The 20,226-nt window shown below is 45.1% G+C and overlaps 1 protein-coding gene across 1 annotated transcript; it reads left to right on the top strand.

The window, feature by feature from the left end:
- The first annotated feature begins 1,178 nt into the window (after positions 1 to 1,178).
- LOC109731958 (uncharacterized) lies at positions 1,179 to 5,551 on the top strand. The gene is made up of 3 exons (XM_020291139.4): positions 1,179 to 2,102; positions 3,381 to 4,518; positions 4,654 to 5,551. The coding sequence occupies exons 1-3, from the start codon at positions 2,025 to 2,027 to the stop codon at positions 5,124 to 5,126; spliced, it is 1,689 nt and encodes a 562-aa protein (XP_020146728.1). The 5' UTR covers positions 1,179 to 2,024; the 3' UTR covers positions 5,127 to 5,551.
- Positions 5,552 to 20,226: the final 14,675 nt, after the last annotated feature.

Raw genomic sequence — 20,226 nt, 5'->3', positions numbered from 1 at the left:
TCTACCCACCTAACGGTCATATCATTTAAGGGCATTTATGTCTTATCATGTCGGGCTGCTCCCTAGGCTATAAATAGCCGCCCCCTACAACCACTAGCTGGTTGGCTGCTCCGAGAGAAACTGACAATTGTCATTTGAGAGCATCCCATCTTCCGAGGACTTTGAGCGAAAATCATCAAGTGAGGAAAACCCAAACCCAAACACCTACAAACCCAAAGTGATTGAGCATCACTGAAGAGATTGATCCTGTGTGGATCCGACACTTGTTACCTTTGAAGACTGTGCTTCTTCCAGACGGTTAGGCGTCATGGTCTAGAGCATCCAAGAGGAATTGTGGATCGCCGAGTGACCGAGTTTGTGAAGGTTCGGAAGTCACCTGAAGACTTCCAGACGGTTAGGCGTCATGGTCTAGAGCATCCAAGAGTTCAAGGAGAATACGGTGAGGACTGTGTGTCCGGAACTATGTGTCCTCAGGTTTAAATATCTAGCCGCTCCAACCAGATGTACAACTGAGACAGCAGTTGGAACTGGTCTACTAAATCATTGTCTTCACCAAGCTTACTGGTTCTATTTTCCTCAACTCTTTCATTTTCTCATTACTATGTTGTGTGCTTGTCATATCTGTGTTTGAAGACTTTGATAGAAGACTTTCTCAATTTCCTCAGTTCAATTTCTTCAGTTTGTTTGTCTTCATCCTGTGCTATCATGTGTTTACGCTTTCTTTACTCTGTGTTTGTCTTTATTTCATCATCATGACCATGCCTATGTTCTGCTATGCTTATTCTTGAGTACTTATTTCGCTGCAAGTAGTTCTTCGCTAAGGAATTTCCTCACCCGCAAATTCCTCAGTGAAAAATTCATAAAAATCGCCTATTCACCCCCCTCTAGTCGATATAACGCACTTTCACGCCAAAATTGTTTCCCCAGCGCCCCCGGGCGCCCCAGCGTGCCGGGTTCGGCCTGGGTCTGCCAGCGGTAAATTCGGTCCTAATCAACGAAAAATGGGTTTCTGGGGACGCGACTGGCTGATTTCTCGACGCCGGCGATAAAAAAAGGCCTTGAGGAGGCTTGTTGGGGGCGCGGCTGGAGATTCTCTAACTCTATCTTATTGGAATAAACTAGTATTGATAAAAAATTACTGAAAAAAGAATGAATACACTTGTTGCCCAAAGACGCCTGCCACCACACATGGCCTCGTTACGCAATCGGAAGTGAACCTCACTATCGATACTGCTGCTTTGGGGATCTTCGGTGCGGCGAAGCAAGCTAGCAAGAGGAGGACGGAAGAGGATACAGCCCACGCTCCATTCCTCTTCCTCCTGGCAAAATATCCGCACGAGTCCTACCGCGTGCGGCGGCCGGAAGGAATTCGCTCGGATTGAGCGCTCCACCGCTGGGATCCCGCCGTTGTTCGCGCGAGAATCCACGTCTACCGGGGCTGCGATCCTCGCATCGCGGCTTCCCGTCACATCTTGACCGAGGAATTTCTGTGGAGCCGCCGTGGAGTCACCGGAGGCTTCTTCTGCGGTGTCCAGGGCGGCTGGGTCGTGTCCCGTTCGGGGTTGATGCGCGGCGTCTCCGGCGCCACTGCTGCGACGTACGGCCAGACTGGTGCTTCAGATCGCGGAGCCGGCCCGGGGTTGTCCTTCCACTTGCTGTGGCTGTGGTTGGGGATCGGTGGTGGGGAGTAAGGCCTGGGGAGTGAGCAGATGGAAGAGGACTGTACTTTACTATTCTCGCTACCACTTGGATTTCGCTCCAGTTAGAGAGTAGATTAGCCTTATCTTGCTTGCCGATCAGAGCTTAGAGTGGTCTGGTCGTGCTCGCCGGAGCAGGTTCTTGGTGGTTTTTGGGAGCAGTTGCTCAATCGCTGCAAGCAGAAGCATAATCGGGAGTTGGTTTGTCTGAGGAACCAGTCTGTGTGTGGTGGAATCGCGCAAATCCAGCTTTGCAGGGTTGCTGCAGCTGGATATGGTGCATGCGAAAGAATCTGGAGAGCTTGTTCGATTGCTTTGCGTCACACAATGTCTCGGTGCTTCCCATTCCCGCCTCCCGGGTATGAGGCAAAGCCCAGGAGTGAGCATAAGGATCTGCTAAAGAAGGTTCATGCTTTTACCTTTAAAATCACTTGCAAATAAGGCTGCACTTTATGCTTCACACAACTAGGCGGTGCTAGACTAACTATGCAGTCGGTGAGATGATGAACATGCCTGAAATGAGAAGGGACCTGTCCTGCTGTTTGCGGATTAACATACACTGAATCATCTTCATCTGTTGCAAATAGAGCGTCGATGTTGATATATTCTTGTCAGTGAGGTTATTTTCTTGTGTAGAGACTGTTTGCCATTTTTGTGTGCTGTGTTTTTGAAATATTGTCTGTATCTAGCAGGAGTCACAGCTACAATATTTAGATTATTTTCTTTTTCTTTGCTCACAAGGAAGGTGGCCATAAATTCGTATATAGTGAAGCAACTTATATAGCATTCCATGATACTATGGAACTAGCTCACGTATTTGCAAAATGTTCGAGGCTTAATTAATTATAAAGAGGGGGAGAACATTTGCTTATTTAAAGATTAGAAAAGCCTATATATTTTTTATTGCTAGCAGACATGTTCCTTTTACTGTCACAAAACATAAAACAGGAAAAGACAAGCCCTACAGTATTTCTCTTTATATTTGCCCCTTTGTAATCTAGGTTGGGAATTTGGGATGGGTAGTTATTTTTTAGAGCAACACTATTTCCTGCCTTAGAAGGACAGCCTATCCTCACGATAGTTCATATGCTTCAGTTATGCTGGATCATTAAGATATTCACTAAATAATCTTTATACCGTGATCTACAAAATACCTATATGTTCAAATTTCATGTTGCCCTTGCTGAAATTGTTTCTCTAGCCTCTACTACTATGAGAATGGCTACCCTGTTAATATGGCAAGACTTGGATATCCACTTTTTACTATCTTATAATGCTTTGTACTAACTATTACTGCACGTTCCTACTATTCTTGTATTACCTAGAGTACATGGGTATAAAGTGTAAATGTTTTCTTGGAGACGTTGGTCTACTTGAAGTATGCTTTCCTTGTGATCCATCTCTAGAATTATTCGTCCACACAGAACTTAAATCCTGGCTTAGATCAATGCAATATATCCTCGATCATCAAGCTTGGTGTAACATATATGGCTGATTATCTGTGCAAGTAACATGATGGTGTTTGATAGAAAACCGCAGTGAGGTCTTGATTTTATTATGATTTGTATTGAATATGTACTCTTTTATCTTTATTTTGCTTGTTTAATTGTATTAATATTCAACCTGTGGCACCATTTCTACATTTACTGTTATTAACAATTAATCTGTGGCAACTTTTTTCAGGAAAATCACAAGGCAAAGAAGCACAAAAAGGAAAACACGGATGTGGGCAAAAGAGAAAGAAAAGAAAAGGATCGTGGTTATAGGAAAGATAAGCACAAGAAGAAACACAAAAGAGAGAAGCACAAAGATAGGAGAGGGAAGAAAGAAAGAGATAAAGACAAAAGACAAAATTTGGAACTGGGAACCCAGAAGAAGGATGATCTTGACAATAGAAGACCCAAACAATTAGTGCATAATGAAGCAGTCAAATATAGCAAACATAAAGATGACTTGGCTACCCAAATCACAGGCCAAGAAGGTCATGCAAACCACACCAGGAGTAATACTGGCAAGTTGCTTCCTCGAAGCATCGAGTCCTTTGGTGTTGTAGGTTCTAAAGAGAAGGAAAGAACTTCTATCAGTAGAGTGAATGGGAAATCCAGGCAAATTGCTCAGCACAATCATGCCAGTGAAAAGGGAAAGAATAAAACTAGAATCTTGAGTGGTACGAGCCTTCAACTTGGGTCAGCTGAAAAACGTTCTACCAGAATACATGGTAGTAGTGGAGTGCGCCTGCAACAGGATAGCTCTAAAGGTATATTTGTTACTACCACAGCCTCTCAACAGAAGTGCAGAATTACACCGAGTGCAAATGTTGCGCAGAGAACTGAACAAGTGGACCAACATCCAGATGGTTCTTCTCATTCTGCATATGGAAAAAGTGACAGCGTGAGCACCAAGTGGATGGCAGAGAATAAAAAAGGGAATGCTGACAATTTTCATTTCGGGATGGATAAGCAATCGGCAAGAGGCAAAAGTGGAGCAGATCAAGGGAGTGCAAAGATTAAGGAGGCAAAAGCTAATCATCAGAAGAGTGTTAAAGATGGAGATAAAAGGCATGGTGTAAATCAGAAGGTTGTTAAAGACAGAGATAGAGATTGCAATGTAAAGAAAAGAAAGGCTAAAGATGGTAATGAAGGCAAAACGAGGGAGAAAAGAAGTGCTATAGATGAGCAGAAACACAGAGAGCTTGACGGAGATGGGGCAAGCAACAACTATATTCATGATCTAATGTACTTGGCTCATCTTAATGGGAACAAGTTCACTTCTGATGATGTCAAGAAAAGGAAAGGCTTAAACGCTAACAGTTCTCTACATGGTGAGTTTCTTTACTCGTTATCGTGGGGCTGATTTTATATGTGTGTGTACTCCTTGGAAGCATACGCTTAGATTTAGATAGCCTTCTAGCTATGGTTTTGATTTTATTTTAGGCTCACTTGCATAATGTTGGCAGATCATCATAGTATGCCATTGACTAAGATGCCAAGGACGTCTCCTGCAAATCATCTTTGTGTGAATGGGGAAATCTTGAAGCATTCTCACGGAACTGCACCTACATTACCAGCGGGCACAAATCCTCGTGAGGCAGGCAGGCTTGAAGATAGCAAGGACTGCACCAAAAATGGCATGACCGGACTCCTCTACCTAGAGGAACACAATTCTGCAGTCTCTCCATCCAGCTATGGCAGCAGTGAAGTCTCTCTGGCACCAGCTCACCCTGATACCAAGTATCTGAGCCAAGTGTACTCCGTACCAGCGGCTGACGACCGCTCAGAGTACATTGATCAAGACTGGTTGTTTTCTGGAGACCGTGTTCACCAGAAAACAACGATGTTTGAGGCCGCAGAAGCACCCCAGGTCTGGGCTGAAGCACAGCTGATCGATTCTGCTGATGTAGTTGCTCTGCCTTATGTTGTTCCTTTGTAATGTGAAACTCCTCCATTATGCGCACATGAGACGGCTTTCATAGTTTTGGGCTATGATCAGGAAGCGCAGAAGATACGATTCACTTATTTGTTTTGCTGTCATGCCAGCATGGTTTTGGTGACGAGATTTCTGGCCACTAAACTGCCAGTGACACCAGTTGAGGGTTTTGTTATCTGTAAGGTTGTGCTGCATATCAGATGATACGACGGCCGACGGGCACACTTGAGATTCTGTACATGAAGCGATTGGATTCAGCGGCAAGTGTTGCTCCTGCTGTACCACCAGACAGTATGGCGTTTTTCTTTCTTTTGCGAAACACAGTTTTGGCGTTGTATTTGTAAAAAATTCACGAAAGAAATGTTTACAGGCCAAGGAACTCGAAACACGAAAAATGAAGTGTCCCTGTGTGGCCTGTGTTTGAACAAGAGCTTTCTGAGTTTTGTGGCCTGTGTTTGCTTTGAGTATCCGTTCGTATTAGTTTGGCAGGGCCATGGGCATGGTTTATGCTCTGCAGTTTGAGATTCTGAGTTTGCTGTTTTAGGCATCTAACTGATTGCTAAGAGCATCTATTCTGAGTTTGCTGTTTTAGCCATCAAACTGATTGCTAAGAGCATCTCTAGCCGACCCCTTAAAACTGCGACCCTTAAATCACGGAGAAGGGCCGAGAGATCAGAGATTTGAGGGGCGAATTCTTGTGCGGCCGAACATGTAAATTTTAAAAGAAAGCATTCCCGGGCGAAATTGAAGAACACATACTACATGCATAGTTTGATCATAGCTACATTTGGAAAGTATTTTTTACATTCCGATGCTGCCGTACCCTAATCTAGGCAAAATTGGAGCTCACCAAAGCTCTCCGGGTGCGGCGGCGCTCACTCGTCGTCGGAGGAGGAGACAAGGTCGATGTACTTCTTGTCTTGCTCTTCCTGCTCGCGGCGCCATGTGGCTCCCCGCGCCGGATGAGCTCCCAACGCCGGAGCGCCGCACATGGCGGAGGTCGTACTCCTCCGTCTCGTGGTGGAGGAGGGCACCGGGAGCCCATACTTGGTGTAGCACTTGGGGGCGCGCTTGTGCGCCGCGTCGGAGGTGACGCAACGCCTGCGCTCCGGGTCTTCTCTGCCACCGCACTGGCCAGAGCTCCACATCGTCGCAGGTCGGTAGGCAGGGGTGGCGGATTTCTCATCGGCGACTAGAAATTGAAGAGGGGAATAGGGAATCGCGGCGGCAGGGGGCTAGGGTTTTGGCCCGTATACTCGCGGCAAACCCGTAGATATACCGCGTCGGGGGGGGGGGGGGGGTTTGTGGGCCATAGTAAAATTATTTACCGGCCGGGCGACTATACAACTCTGGTCTGGCCCAAAAAAGGGCCAAACCCGTATATGCCCTAGAGGCAATAATAAAGTTGTTATTTATATTTTCTTATATCATAATAAATGTTTATTATTCATGCTAGAATTGTATTAACCGGAAACCTAGTACATGTATGAATACATAGACAAACAGAGTGTCACTAGTATACCTCTACTAGACTAGCTCGTTTATCAAAGATGGTTATGTTTCCTAACCATAGACATGAGTTGCCATTTGATAAACGGGATCACATCATTAGGAGAATGATGTGATTGACTTGACCCATTCCGTTAGCTTAGCACTTGATTGTTTAGTATGTTGCTATTGCTTTCTTCATGACTTATACATGTTCCTATGACTATGAGATTATGCAACTCCCGAATACCGGAGGAACACTTTGTGTGGTACCAAACGTCACAACGTAACTGGGTGATTATAAAGGTGCTCTACAGGTGTCTCCGATGGTACTTGTTGAGTTGGCATAGATCGAGATTAGGATTCGTCACTCCGATTGTCGGAGAGGTATCTCTGGGCCCTCTCGGTAATACACATCACTATAAGCCTTGCAAGCAATGTGACTAATGAGTTAGTTACGGGATGATGCATTACGGAACGAGTAAAGAGACTTGCCGGTAACGAGATTGAACTAGGTATGATGATACCGACGATCGAATCTCGGGCAAGTAACATACCGATGACAAAGGGAACAACGTATGTTGTTATGCGGTTTAACCGATAAAGACTTCGTAGAATATGTAGGAACCAATATGAGCATCCAGGTTCCGCTATTGGTTATTGACCGGAGATGACACTACTGCAGGATGCTGCTAACGCGACACTACGATCAGAGACCCTTCGAGAAACTGTGTGCGATGCAATAATCGCAAGCGGTGGTGTATGAAAACCGTCAAAAAAGGTGAAAACGTTTGCGATGGAGGATGCATCGAACACGGTTCAGATTTTAGTTGCGTGTGCGATGAAGGGCATATGGTTCAGTTCAAGTAACTGTTTACGATGAGGAGGAACAAAAGAAACGGGCAGCCAGATGAAGGCATGTGCGATACACAGCATACGGTTCACTCGGATGAACTGTTTGTGATTAGGCAACACAAAAGAAATGGGCAGCCAGATGAAGGTCTGTGCGATATACAGCATACGGTTCACTCGGATGAACTGTTTGTGATTAGGCAACACAAAAGAAACGGTCAGCCAGATCAAGGTGTGTGCGATATACGGCATGCGGTTCACTCGGATGAACTGTTTGCGTTGACACAAGAGAACATAAACGATTCAACTTAACAAGACGTGTGTGTTGTGCGATGGGATTGCATGCGGTTCACTCGGCCCTTGTCGTCAGTGTGTGACCTCTGTGGCAACCGTTCGCTCCCCAGGCGCCTCTTCGTGTACCGTGGCAACCGTCCACTGACTCTTCGCCTTTCCCTCCTGATTTGGAACTGCTGACGCACGCTAGCTCTTCCTCCCTCCCCCATTTGCCTTCACCCTTCCTTCTGCCATTGTTTGATCGTCTTCTCCATGGAGGGAACAAGCCGGAAACGACCCCGTTATTCTTGCCCCGATCTGAATGATGACGCGGTGGAGGAACTCATTGATTGGTGCGACGTCATCACCTCGGCTAGCATGGCAGGTTCGTTCAAGACCATTCTCGACTCAACTAATAACATCATTACAAGGAACCCAAGGGTCCAGGAGCGGTTTGATCTCCCCTATCTTCTTCGCCGTGACCCTGCTGACTGGCACGGGGACCAGGGAAGCCTCGCCTTGTGTAAGTTGATGCCGCTTGATAATGACACGTATGATGTTAAGATGCCATCGCTTGAGGGCAAGGCTTGGGCAGGCGCAATTGGAGATTGGGTTGTTTATATTGGGTACAACTGCGAGTGGGAACTTGTGAATGTGTACACTCGTCACCAGGTTCCACTTTGAAAAAACTCAGACGACTGCCCAGACGTTGAGTACACCGGTATTCTACGTGAGTTCAAATACGATCATGCTGACTGTCGTCTACGGAAGATAGCAATTTGTCGAGTTCCCAACCGCTCTTGGGGTTATAGGAATGCTTATGTAGTCGCTATCTTCGACAAGCTTGTTGCCGTCCTTCATGGTTCGACTTGATGGATATTGCTCAAAAATCAGTTTCTATACACGGATGAGTACTATGATGCAATTCAATACGAGGGTCTTGTGTTTGCTGCCACCACTCGTGGCACTGTTTTTGCATGGAATCCTTATGATTTCGGTACGTTTATCTTCCACCGTAATTATAATTGTTTCATCCACATGCATGCGGGTTAGCTAGTTTCCCTTTACTAATTAACCTTCTTGTGTTTCCAAGGTCCTGTGAACATTCCACCACCTATACTTGAAAATTTTATTCACGAGCATGAGGACGAGCAGGACCCATATACTCAGTGGCGCCTGGCAACTTATTCCGATGGATCACCTCTTCTTGTCTGTATACGGGGCACTGCTGATGTTACTAAGGAAGCAGGTGTTGTCTCGTATGGTCGCAGACCTATTCCAACATCCGTTGCAGGGTATTCGGGATGGATACTAGTGCACTAGCGCCAACACCTTCTCCCTGATTCAGTATTGAAAGTCTTGGAGGAAACTCGCTCTTCCTTGGACAAAACTATCCAATGATGGTGGAAGGCGATCCAGCTGCTGTTGACACAACGTTACTACCATTTATGAGAAGCAGCTGTATCTATACCTTGGACATTACTATGCTTCCCTACCGTCCCAATACGGGTCCTGACATAGGCCGCTTCAGCCTCGATGATCAGTCCTACGTTGGTCTCGAGATTGACAGTAGTTGGCCCTTCCCAGAGAATCACTTCTGGTTCAAAGCAAGCGTTTCCAACGCCGACGAGTGGTTGAGCTGAAGTTCATTTCATCGCTTTGTTATTTGTTGTGTGAGAAAAACTTTACTAGAATGTTTTGTTGGAAATGATCTATAATCCAACGTGTATCCTCGTTGTCGTTGTGGGTTGATGACTTGTTGTATGTAATCAATGGTACATTTGCATATGCGTCCATGAACTCACGCCTGCTAGTGGTGTCTGATAACCCACAAGTATAGGGGATCGCAACAGTTTTCGAGGGTAGAGTATTCAACCCAAATTTATTGATTCGACACAAGGGGAGCCAAAGAATATTCTCAAGTATTAGCAGTTGAGTTGTCAATTCAACCACACCTGGATAACTTAGTATCTGCAGCAAAGTATTTAGTAGCAAAGTAGTATGGAAGTAACGGTAACGGTAGCAAACGTAATATTTTTGGGTTTTGTAGTGATTGTAACAGTAGCAACGGAAAAGTAAATAAGCGAAGAACAATATGTGAAAAGCTCGTAGGCATTGGATCGGTGATGGAGAATTATGCCGGATGTGGTTCATCATGTAACAATCATAACATAGGGTGACACAGAACTAGCTCCAATTCATCAATGTAATGTAGGCATGTATTCCGAATATAGTCATACGTGCTTATGGAAAAGAACTTGCATGACATCTTTTGCCCTACCCTCCAGTGGCAGGGGGTCCTAATGGAAACTAAGGGATATTAAGGCCTCCTTTTAATAGAGTACCGGACCAAAGCATTAACACATAGTGAATACATGAACTCCTCAAACTGTGGTCATCACCGGGAGTGGTCCCGATTATTGTCACTTCGGGGTTGCCGGATCATAACACATAGTAGGTGACTATAGACTTGCAAGATAGGATCAAGAACTCACATATATTCATGAAAACATAATAGGTTCAGATCTGAAATCATGGCACTCGGGCCCTAGTGACAAGCATTAAGCATAGCAAAGTCATAGCAACATCAATCTCAGAACATAGTGGATACTAGGGATCAAACCCTAACAAAACTAACTCGATTACATGATAAATCTCATCCAACCCATCACCGTCCAGCAAGCCTACAATGGAATTACTCACGCATGGTGGTGAGCATCATGAAATTGGTGATGGAGGATGGTTGATGATGACGACGGCGACGGATTCCCCTCTCCGGAGCCCCGAACGGACTCGAGATCAGCCCTCCCGAGAGAGTTTAGGGCTTGGCGGCAGCTCCTTATCGTAAAACGTGATGAATCCTTCTCTCCGATTTTTTTCTCCCCGAACACGAATATATGGAGTTGGAGTTGAGGTCGGTGGAGCAACAGGGGGCCCACGAGGCAGGGGGGCGTGCCCCCCACCCTCGTGGACAGGTGGTGGGCCCCCTGGCCTTGATTCTTTCGCCAATATTTTTAATATTTTCCAAAAATAAGTTCCGTGGAGTTTCAGGTCATTCCGAGAACTTTTGTTTCTGCATATAAATAACACCATGGCAATTCTGCTGAAAACAGCGTCAGTCCAGGTTAGTTCCATTCAAATCATGCAAGTTAGAGTCCAAAACAAGGGCAAAAGTGTTTGGAAAAGTAGATACGACGGAGACATATCAACTCCCCCAAGCTTAAACCTTTGCTTGTCCTCAAGCAATTCAGTTGATAAACTGGAAGTGATAAAGAAAAACTTTTACAAACTCTGTTTGCTCTTGTTGTTGTAAATATGTAAAGCCAGCATTCAAGTTTTCAGCAAAGATTATGACTAACCATATTTATAATAACATTTAGGTCTCATGTTTACTCATGTCAATGGCATAATCAACTAGCGAGCAATAATAATAAATCTCGGATGACAACACTTTCTCAAAACAATCATAATATGATATAACAAGATGGTATCTCGCTAGCCCTTTCTGAGACCGCAAAACATAAATGCAGAGCACCTTTAAAGATCAAGGACTGACTAAACATTGTAATTCATAGTAAAGAGATCCATTCATAGTCATACCCAATATAAATTAATAGTAATGGATGCAAATGACAGCAATGCTCTCCAGCTGGTGCTTTTTAATAAGAGGGTGATGACTCAACATAAAAGTAAGTAGATAGGCCCTTCGTAGAGGGAAGCAGGGATTTGTAGAGGTGCCAGAGCTCGGTTTTGAAATAGAGATAAATAATATTTTGAGCGGCATACTTTCATTGTCAACATAACAACCAAGAGATGGCGATATCTTCCATGCTACACACATTATAGGCTGTTCCCAAACAGAATGGTAAAGTTTATACTCCCCCTCCACCAACAAGCATCAATCCATGGCTTGCTCGAAACAACGAGTGCCTCCAACTAACAATAGTCCCAGGGGGAGTTTTGTTTGCAATTATTTTGATTTGGTTTGCATAAAGCATGGGACTAGGCATCCCGGTGACCAGCCATTTTCTCGTGAGTGAGGAGCGGAGTCCACTCCTCTTGAGAATAACCCGCCTAACATGGAAGATACGGACGGCCCTAGTTGATACATGAGCTATTCGAGCATACAAAATAAAATTTCATTTGAAGGTTTAGAGTTTGACACATACAAATTTACTTGGAACGACAGGTAGATACCGCATATAGGAAGGTATAGTTGACTCATATTGAATAACTTTGGGGTTTAAGGGATTGGATGCACAAGCAGTATTCCCGCTTAGTACAAGTGAAGGCTAGCAAAAGACTGGGAAGCGACCAACTAGAGAGCGACAACAGTCATGAACATGCATTAAAATTAATAAACATTGAGTGCAAGCATGAGTAGGATATAATCCACCATGAACATAAATATCGTGAAGGCTATGTTGATTTGTTTCAACTACATGTGTGAACATGTGCCAAGTCAAGTCACTTGAATCATTCAAAGGAGGATACCACCCCATCATACCACATCACAACCATTTTAATAGCATGTTGGCACGCAAGGTAAACCATTATAAACTCCTAGCTAATTAAGCATGGCATAAGCAACTATAATCTCTAATTGTCATTGCAAACATATTTATTCACAATAGGCTGAATCAAGAACGATGAACTAATCGTATTTACAAAAACAAGAGAGGTCGAGTTCATACCAGCTTCTCTCATCTCAGTCAGTCCATCATATATCGTCATAATTGCCTTTCACTTGCACGACCGAATGATGTGAATAATAATAATAGTGCACGTGCATTGGACTAAGCTGGAATCTGCGAGCATTCAATAAACAGGAGAAGACAAGGCGATATGGGCTCTTGGTTAAATCAACAATAATGCATATAAGAGCCACTTCAACAATTTAATCATGGTCTTCTCCTATGGACCCCCGAAGAAAAGAAAAGAAATAAAACTATTTACATGGGAAAGCTCCCAACAAGCAAAAGAAGAACGGGAAATCTTTTTGGGTTTTCTTTTTAATTATTACTACAGCAAGAAAAGTAAACTAACTAAAAGCTACAACTAATTTTTTTGGGTTTTTCTTAAGGTTTTTCAAACACACAAGAAGAAAGCAGGAAAAAGAAAAATAATCTAGCATGGATATTACAGTGAAAAAGTATGAGCACCGACAACTAGCAATGAGTGTGTAAACATGAATGTAATGTCGGTGGGAAATACGTACACCCCCAAGCTTAGGCTTTTGGCCTAAGTTGGTTTATTGCCACAGATGGCCTGGCGGATATCCAAAGTTGTAATTGGGGTCGTACTGAGATGAAGAAGCCCCTGATTGCCACTAGTTGGCAATCATCTCCGGATCCCACTGGTAATTAGACTGTCGTGGAGGATCAAATTGTGGTTCCGGCTCTGGCTCTGTGGCTGACGTAGGGTTCCGGTAGGCGTGAATGGCCGCCAGCGGAACGAGATATGGGCCTGCAGAACAAGGTAATAGTCTCAGGGTGATGTTTATCAAAGAACAATTTGAATTTAAGCGCCCCTTCCCTATTCTTAACAATAAAGTCATGCGCTACCATACTCTTATAATCTAAATAAACAGTAGGCAACAATTTGTGTTCTTTTTCATAGTGCCTAATAGGTATGTTATAGTATGCAGCAAGGCGTGAAGCATAAATACCCCCAAAGATGGGACCCTTTGTACGGTTCAGACTTAACCGTTTAGCAATAATACCGCCCATACTAACAGAGTCATCACAGAATAAACCATGGAACAAAATAATAATATCAGGAACACTAAGGTTTCCACGGTTTCCGCGACCAATTAAGCAACGACTAGCAAATATTGCAAAGTAGCGTAAAACAGGAAAATGTATGCTAGTGATTCTTGCATCGGAACAGTGCTAGTGATTTTAGTTGCAAAAATTAGATAGTGCTAGTGATTTGTAGCTGCATATTTTGACAAATCGCAGTGCTACAAGGTTGACAAATGGCAATGTTACTAGATAAAAAATGTCAATCTTTCCAGTTTGAGAAATGGCAACATACCCAAAATGACAGATATGCAAATCTTACCCAATTGTTTGTCCGTGGTTGCACACGGGTCATGCAAAACAACCGTTTGCGTTGAAGGGATGCAGAAATCCTGCTCGGCACATTTTCCCTTGGCTTCCTGGGGAAGCTGTTGATTTGCATATGGGTGTTCTAACTAAAACATTTACGATGAGTGTTTTATATTTAAAAACCATTGACGTTTTTTTCAAAAGAAAATCGTCTGATAAGTCTGTACATTAAGAGAGAAAAATGCAAGTTCGTTCAAACCATATCTTTCATTCAGTCACACTGCAACTTTATATTCATATGATCGAGAATTCGAGATACAGTATTAAACCCCAAAAAACTATTTCCGGCGGCGGCGGAGGCGGCGTGCCGGGCCGTCGTTGTCGTCCTCCGGGACGGCGTTGTTGAAGTCTTCAAGGCAGCACAAAATGTTCTTCACTTGTAAATCAAACATCATGTCGCCGCGCGATCGACGGGCGGGGCGCGGGAGGATGGCAACTGGCGCCGCTGAGAGGTAGCGGTCGATGGCAGCGTCCCATGCCGCTGAGGGGGGGCGCACGAGCACGGGCGCGGCGGGTGCAGCCAAACGCACGGGGACCGGCGCCACGGTGGGTGGAGGGGCGCGCACGGGCGCGGCGGGTGCAGCCAAACGCATGGGAGTCGGCGCCACAGTGGGTGGAGGGGCGTGCACGGGCACGGGCGTTGGCGCTAGCATGTACACGAGCTCGCGCGGGTCCGTGGATACCTAGCAGACGCCCGCGGCTTCCAGCTCTGCGATAGTGCTCGGCGACCAGCCCGTCAATGCTACGGGGATGGTCGCTGGCGCAGGCGCGGGGATAGGAGCTGGGACAGGAGCGGGGGCAGCAACCGCCACGGCCAGCTCGTTCTGGGCCATGTCCATGAGGCCCCATTCCTCCTTATTTTCTATCTCCTCCGGCTCGGAGTCGACTTCACCAAACTTGAAGACTAGTGGCAGATGATCATTCTGCGCCATGGCGGTGGAGGTCTGCGGGGGGGGGGGGGGAGGGGAATGGGAGGCGAACAGTAAGGCCGCCCGTATTAAACAGCGGCTCGGGCGCCATTAATAGAGAGGAAGGCGTGCGGCCATGGAAGCCAAAGGGCTCGCTTCCCAGTGAGCCTGCACAGCGTACAGCTCGCACGCTTCCCGGTGAGCCTGTGCATTGGAGAACAGCTTGCGCGCCTCTCGGTCAGCCTATGCACTGGACTGCGCTCGCACGCCTCCCGTTCAGTCAAGGTCAAGCAGCTGTCCGCACGGCACCTCCTACAGCCATTAAAACCAAGACACATGGCGTCACGTGAATGGTTAACAGAACGCACACGGTTTAAATTATACAAACATTTGAGATATTAAAGTGGCAGCTATTTTTTCAAAATGCCTTTGTTTGCTATCATTATTCGAGTGCGCCTTCTCTCAAAATGGACACAAAAATACCACATCATGTCGGGTGCCATTCCATGATAGCATGCCAAGTTTCATGAATTTCAGACGAGTTTTGGATTTACTAGAATTTAAAAACCAGGCATCTCAATGTTTTGTCGGCAATCAACGGTGCCCTAATGTTTGAAATTCATTCCCATTTCTTCCATGGGACCTAAGCATGCACCCAAGGGCACAAATTTGATTTTTCAACCAATTATGCACTGGAGCATGTGCATGTAGTTCAAATTTGAACTACGCACATAAATGCATTGAAAACTCAGTTAATGCATAAAAATGTCCAAAAGAACCCCAAAAAATCATAAAAATTGACACAACACTCCTGTTGTTCTATGTTGACACGAGAAAATTTTTAGAAGCAATAGGAGGTAGTGGATATCGTTTTGTCCCCAAAGGTGGGACGTTCCCTACCGAAACCATGATGCTTGTTGTGAGAAGCTCTGATTTATGAGAAGCATATACCCAAACCTGCCCCAAACGGGACAAAAAATTTACCACGACATGTTGATGCCGCTCCATGAAAGCATGCCAAGTTTCATGAATTTCGGACGAGTTTTGGATTTACTAGAATTTAAAAACGAGGCATCTCAATGTTTTGCCGGCAATCAACGGTGCCCTGGTGTTTGAAATTCATTCCCATTTCTTGCATGGGAACTAAGCATGCACCCAAGGACACATATTTGATTCTTCAACCAATTTATATGCACTGGAGCATGTGCATGTAGTTCAAATTTGAATTATGCACATAAATGCATTGAAAACTCAATTAATGCATAAAAATGTCCAAACGAACCCCAAAAAATCCAAAAAATTGACACAACACTCCTGTTGTTCTATGTTGACATGAGAAAATTTTTGAAAGCAATAAGAGGCAATGGATATCGTTTCGTCCCCAAAGGTAGGACGTTCCCTACCGAAACCATCATGCTTGTTGTGAGAAGCTCTGGTTTCTGAGAAGCATATACCCGAACCTACCCCAAATGGGATAATTTTTTTAACACGACATGTTGATGCCGCTCCATGATAGCATGCCAAGTTTCATGAATTTGAGACGAGTTTTGGATTTACTAGAATTTAAAAACCAGGCATCTCAACGTTTTGCCGGCAATCAATAGTGCCCTGGTGTTTGAATTTCATTCCCATCTCTTGCATGGGACCTAGAAATTCACTCAAGGACACAGATTAGATTTTTCAACCAACCTTAGAGCATTGGAGCATGTGCTTGTAGTTCAAATTTGAATTATGCACATAAAATGCCTAGAAAACCAAGTTAATGCATAAAAATGTCCAAACGAACCCCGAAAAATCACAAAAATTGACACAACACTCTTGTTGTTCTATGTTGACACTAGAAATTTTTTGAAAGCAATAAGAGGCAATGTATATCGTTTTGTCCCCAAAGGTGGGACGTTCCCTATCGAAACCATCATGCTTGTTGTGAGAGCTCTGGTTTGTGAGAAGCTTATACCCGAACCTGCCCCAAATGGGACAAATTTTTTACCACGGCATGTTGATGCCGCTCCATTATAGCATGCCAAGTTTCATGAATTTCATACGAGTTTTGGATTTACTAGAATTTAAAAACCAGGCATCTCAACGTTTTGCCGGCAATCAACAGTGCCCTGGTGTTTGAATTTCATTCCCATCTCTTGCATGGGACCTAGAAATTCACCCAAGGACACACATGTGATTTTTCAACCAACTTTAGTGCATTGGAGCATGTGCTTGTAGTTCAAATTTGAATTATGCACATAAATTGCCTAGAAAACCTAGTTAATGTATAAAAAAGGCCAATCGAACCCCGAAAAATTCCAAGATTGAACACAACACTCCTGTTGTTCTATGTTGACACTAGAATTTTTTTAAAAGCAATAAGAGGCAACGGATATCATCCCGTCACCAAAGGTGGTACGTTCCCTATCGAAACCATCATGCTTGTTGTGAGAAGCTCTGGTTTGTGAGAAGCTTATACCCGAACCTGGCCCAAATGGGACAAAATTTTACCATGGCATGTTGATGCCGCTCCATGATAGCATGCCAAGTTTCATGAATTTTAGACGAGTTTTGGATTTACTAGAATTTAAAAACCAGGCATCTCAACGTTTTGCCGGCAATCAAAAGTGCCATGGTGTTTGAATTTCATTCCCATCTCTTGCATGGGACCTAGAAATTCACCCAAGGACACACATGTAATTTTTCAACCAACTTTGGTGTATTGGAGCATGTGCTTGTAGTTCAAATTTGAATTATGCACATAAAATGCCTAGAAAACCCAGTTAATGTATAAAAAAGGCCAAATGAACCCCGAAAAAATCCAAGATTGAACACAACACTCCTGTTGTTCTATGTTGACACTAGAATTTTTTTTTGAAAGCAATAAGAGGCAACGGATATCATCCCATCCCCAGAGGTGGTACGTTCCCTATCGAAACCATCATGCTTGTTGTGAGAAGCTCTGGTTTGTGAGAAGCTTATACCCAAACCTGCCCCAAATGGGACAAAATTTTCACCACGGCATGTTGATGCCGCTCCATGATAGCATGCCAAGTTTCATGAATTTCAGACGAGTTTTGGATTTACTAGAATTTAAAAACCAGGTATCTCAATGTTTTGCCGGCAATCAACAGTGCCCTGGTGTCAGAAATTCATTCCCATCCCTTGCATGGGACCTAGAAATTCACCCAAGGTCACACATGTGATTTTTCAACCAACTTTAGTGCATTGGAGCATGTGCTTGTAGTTCAAGTTTGAATTATGCACATAAAATGCCTAGAAAACCCAGTTAATGTATAAAAAAGGCCAAACGAACCCCGAAAAATTCATTCCCATTTCTTCCATGGGACCTAAGCATGCACTGAAGGACACATATTTGATTTTTCAATCAATTTGTATGCACCGGAGCATGTGTAGTTATTTTAATTTTGAATTGTGCACCTGAAATGGCTAGAAAACCTGTTTAATGTATGAAATGTCCAAACGAACCCTGAATAATACCAATTCTTTTACGACACACATACAGTTGCATGTTCACTGCAGATAAAAGGTCTAGTAATTCAAACACCGTCCATTGCCGTTGTGACCCCATTTTGTAATTCAAATCAAGTAGATCCCACACAGTTTATTCTCACCAACCGTGTGAGATGTAGTACAAAATATCTTGGAGCATCGTCGGTGTATAGTAAGCCTATGGCTTACGCGAGAAGGTGCGTCGGCTACAGCCCACAGCCGGCGTGTCAAGCACACTAGCTCGCTCCCCCAAAACTCCCGCCTCTGCATCCCTCTCAATCTCGAAAATATCTACCGCCTGGAAGGTTTTAATGTTTGATAGCACACGATTAGTATGTGCGGACCATGTGCGATGTCTGTTACTCCCGCTCTGCTTCAGTCCCTTGATTCAAATTTTCAATAGCCCCGGCATTTTACTCCCGCCTCTGCATCCCTCGCAATCTCAAAAATATCTGCTCGCCCTTGATCCAAATTTTCAGTAGCCCCGCCTTGTTACTCCCGACTAGTAAAATTTTCAGTTGCCGCAATATTTCCTCAAACACAACCTCCGCTCACACAGACACACACAACCCTCGAAACCATTGGTAGGTCGCCACCATCGCCGGCGCCTCCATCCTCAACCTTTGACTGTGTGCCGGGGAGCTCGAGTAGCCAATGGCCAACAAGAGGTTTATCGCGGCCTTTTCGTCCGACGCCGGCGAGGTGTCCCCGTCGTCCTCCGCGGGCCCGATCCGCTGTCGCCAGTCTCCCGATCCGCCCGCCGCCGCGCCCCTACGCCGATTCGAGGACTTCCCTGTCCTCCCCAGACCCGGCAGCCGACGAAGTCCTACCTCGGGGTCCGGCAGCGGCGGTGGGGGACGTGGGTCGCCGGGATTACAGATCAAGATACCCACACCCGCCGGTGGCTCGGTAGCTTCCACATGGTCGAGCTTGCGGCCATGGAGTACGACCGCTGGCAGGTCCGCTACCACGGCGCGGCGGCTAGGCTCAATTTCCACTTCGACAGACGTCCGGTCCACCTCGTTCCGCCGGAGCCAGGGGTGGTGAGCTCGGCTATGGCGTGGGAGGACCGCGAGGTGTGGGAGCGTCTCGAGGCCGAGGCCGCCGACGAGGCCTACATGCAAGAGCTCCGCCGGCAGCACCCGGAGCTCGTGGAGGCAGAGCGGGTGATCTTTGCCGGCGTGGAGGGCGGCGAGGTTATCACGCTCTCCTCCGATGACGAGGTCGAAGGCGGCGAGGACGGCGGTGCGGAGGGCGGCGAGGTTATCGTGCTCTCCTCTGATGACGAGGTCGAAGGCGGCGGCGACGGCGGCGCGGAGGGCGTCGAGGTGGGCCCCGAGGATGAGGAGATCGACGTCGACGAGTGGAGGAGTGCCTTCCCCAATGACCCCGACGATGGTACTGGCCCGGACCCAGCTCGCGGCACACTGTGCATGACGAGGAAGGATTGGCTCGATCTCTACTTCGACCGAAAGTAGTTTAGCTTAGTTTAAAATTATGTTTTATGTTCGATTATGCAAAACTATCTATGTTTATGTTTGAATGCATGCTACTTTCGGTTGAACCTGCTTTGAACTTGATCAAATTGAAGTTTACAACCTTAAGTTTAGGGGATCGACTAGAAAAGGCCAAAAATTGCTGGAGTATATATATATATATATATATATATATATATATATATATATATATCCACTAAGGGTTTTAGTCCTTTAACTTTTTAAGGATCGCCTAGAGATGTCCTTATGATTTGTTTATTTCAATTCTTCACAATGTGATGCTCTATATGTGCAACTATTTGCCGTGCAGTTCAGTTTCATCAATAACAGTTTCAACAATACCACTATGAATTACGATATTTGGTTGTTGTAAAGGATATTGCAGTTAACATGCCTTTTCGTTTTTCAATTGTTGTTTAGCAACATGCATTGTACTGAATGACTAAATATGCAATCCCAGGCTACATAGCAACAAGGAAGA

The sequence above is a fragment of the Aegilops tauschii genome, chromosome 7 (genome assembly GCF_002575655.3).
Source record: "Aegilops tauschii subsp. strangulata cultivar AL8/78 chromosome 7, Aet v6.0, whole genome shotgun sequence".
In the NCBI taxonomy this organism is placed as follows: Eukaryota; Viridiplantae; Streptophyta; class Magnoliopsida; order Poales; family Poaceae; genus Aegilops; species Aegilops tauschii.
This window is presented reverse-complemented; position numbering and strand designations above follow the sequence as displayed.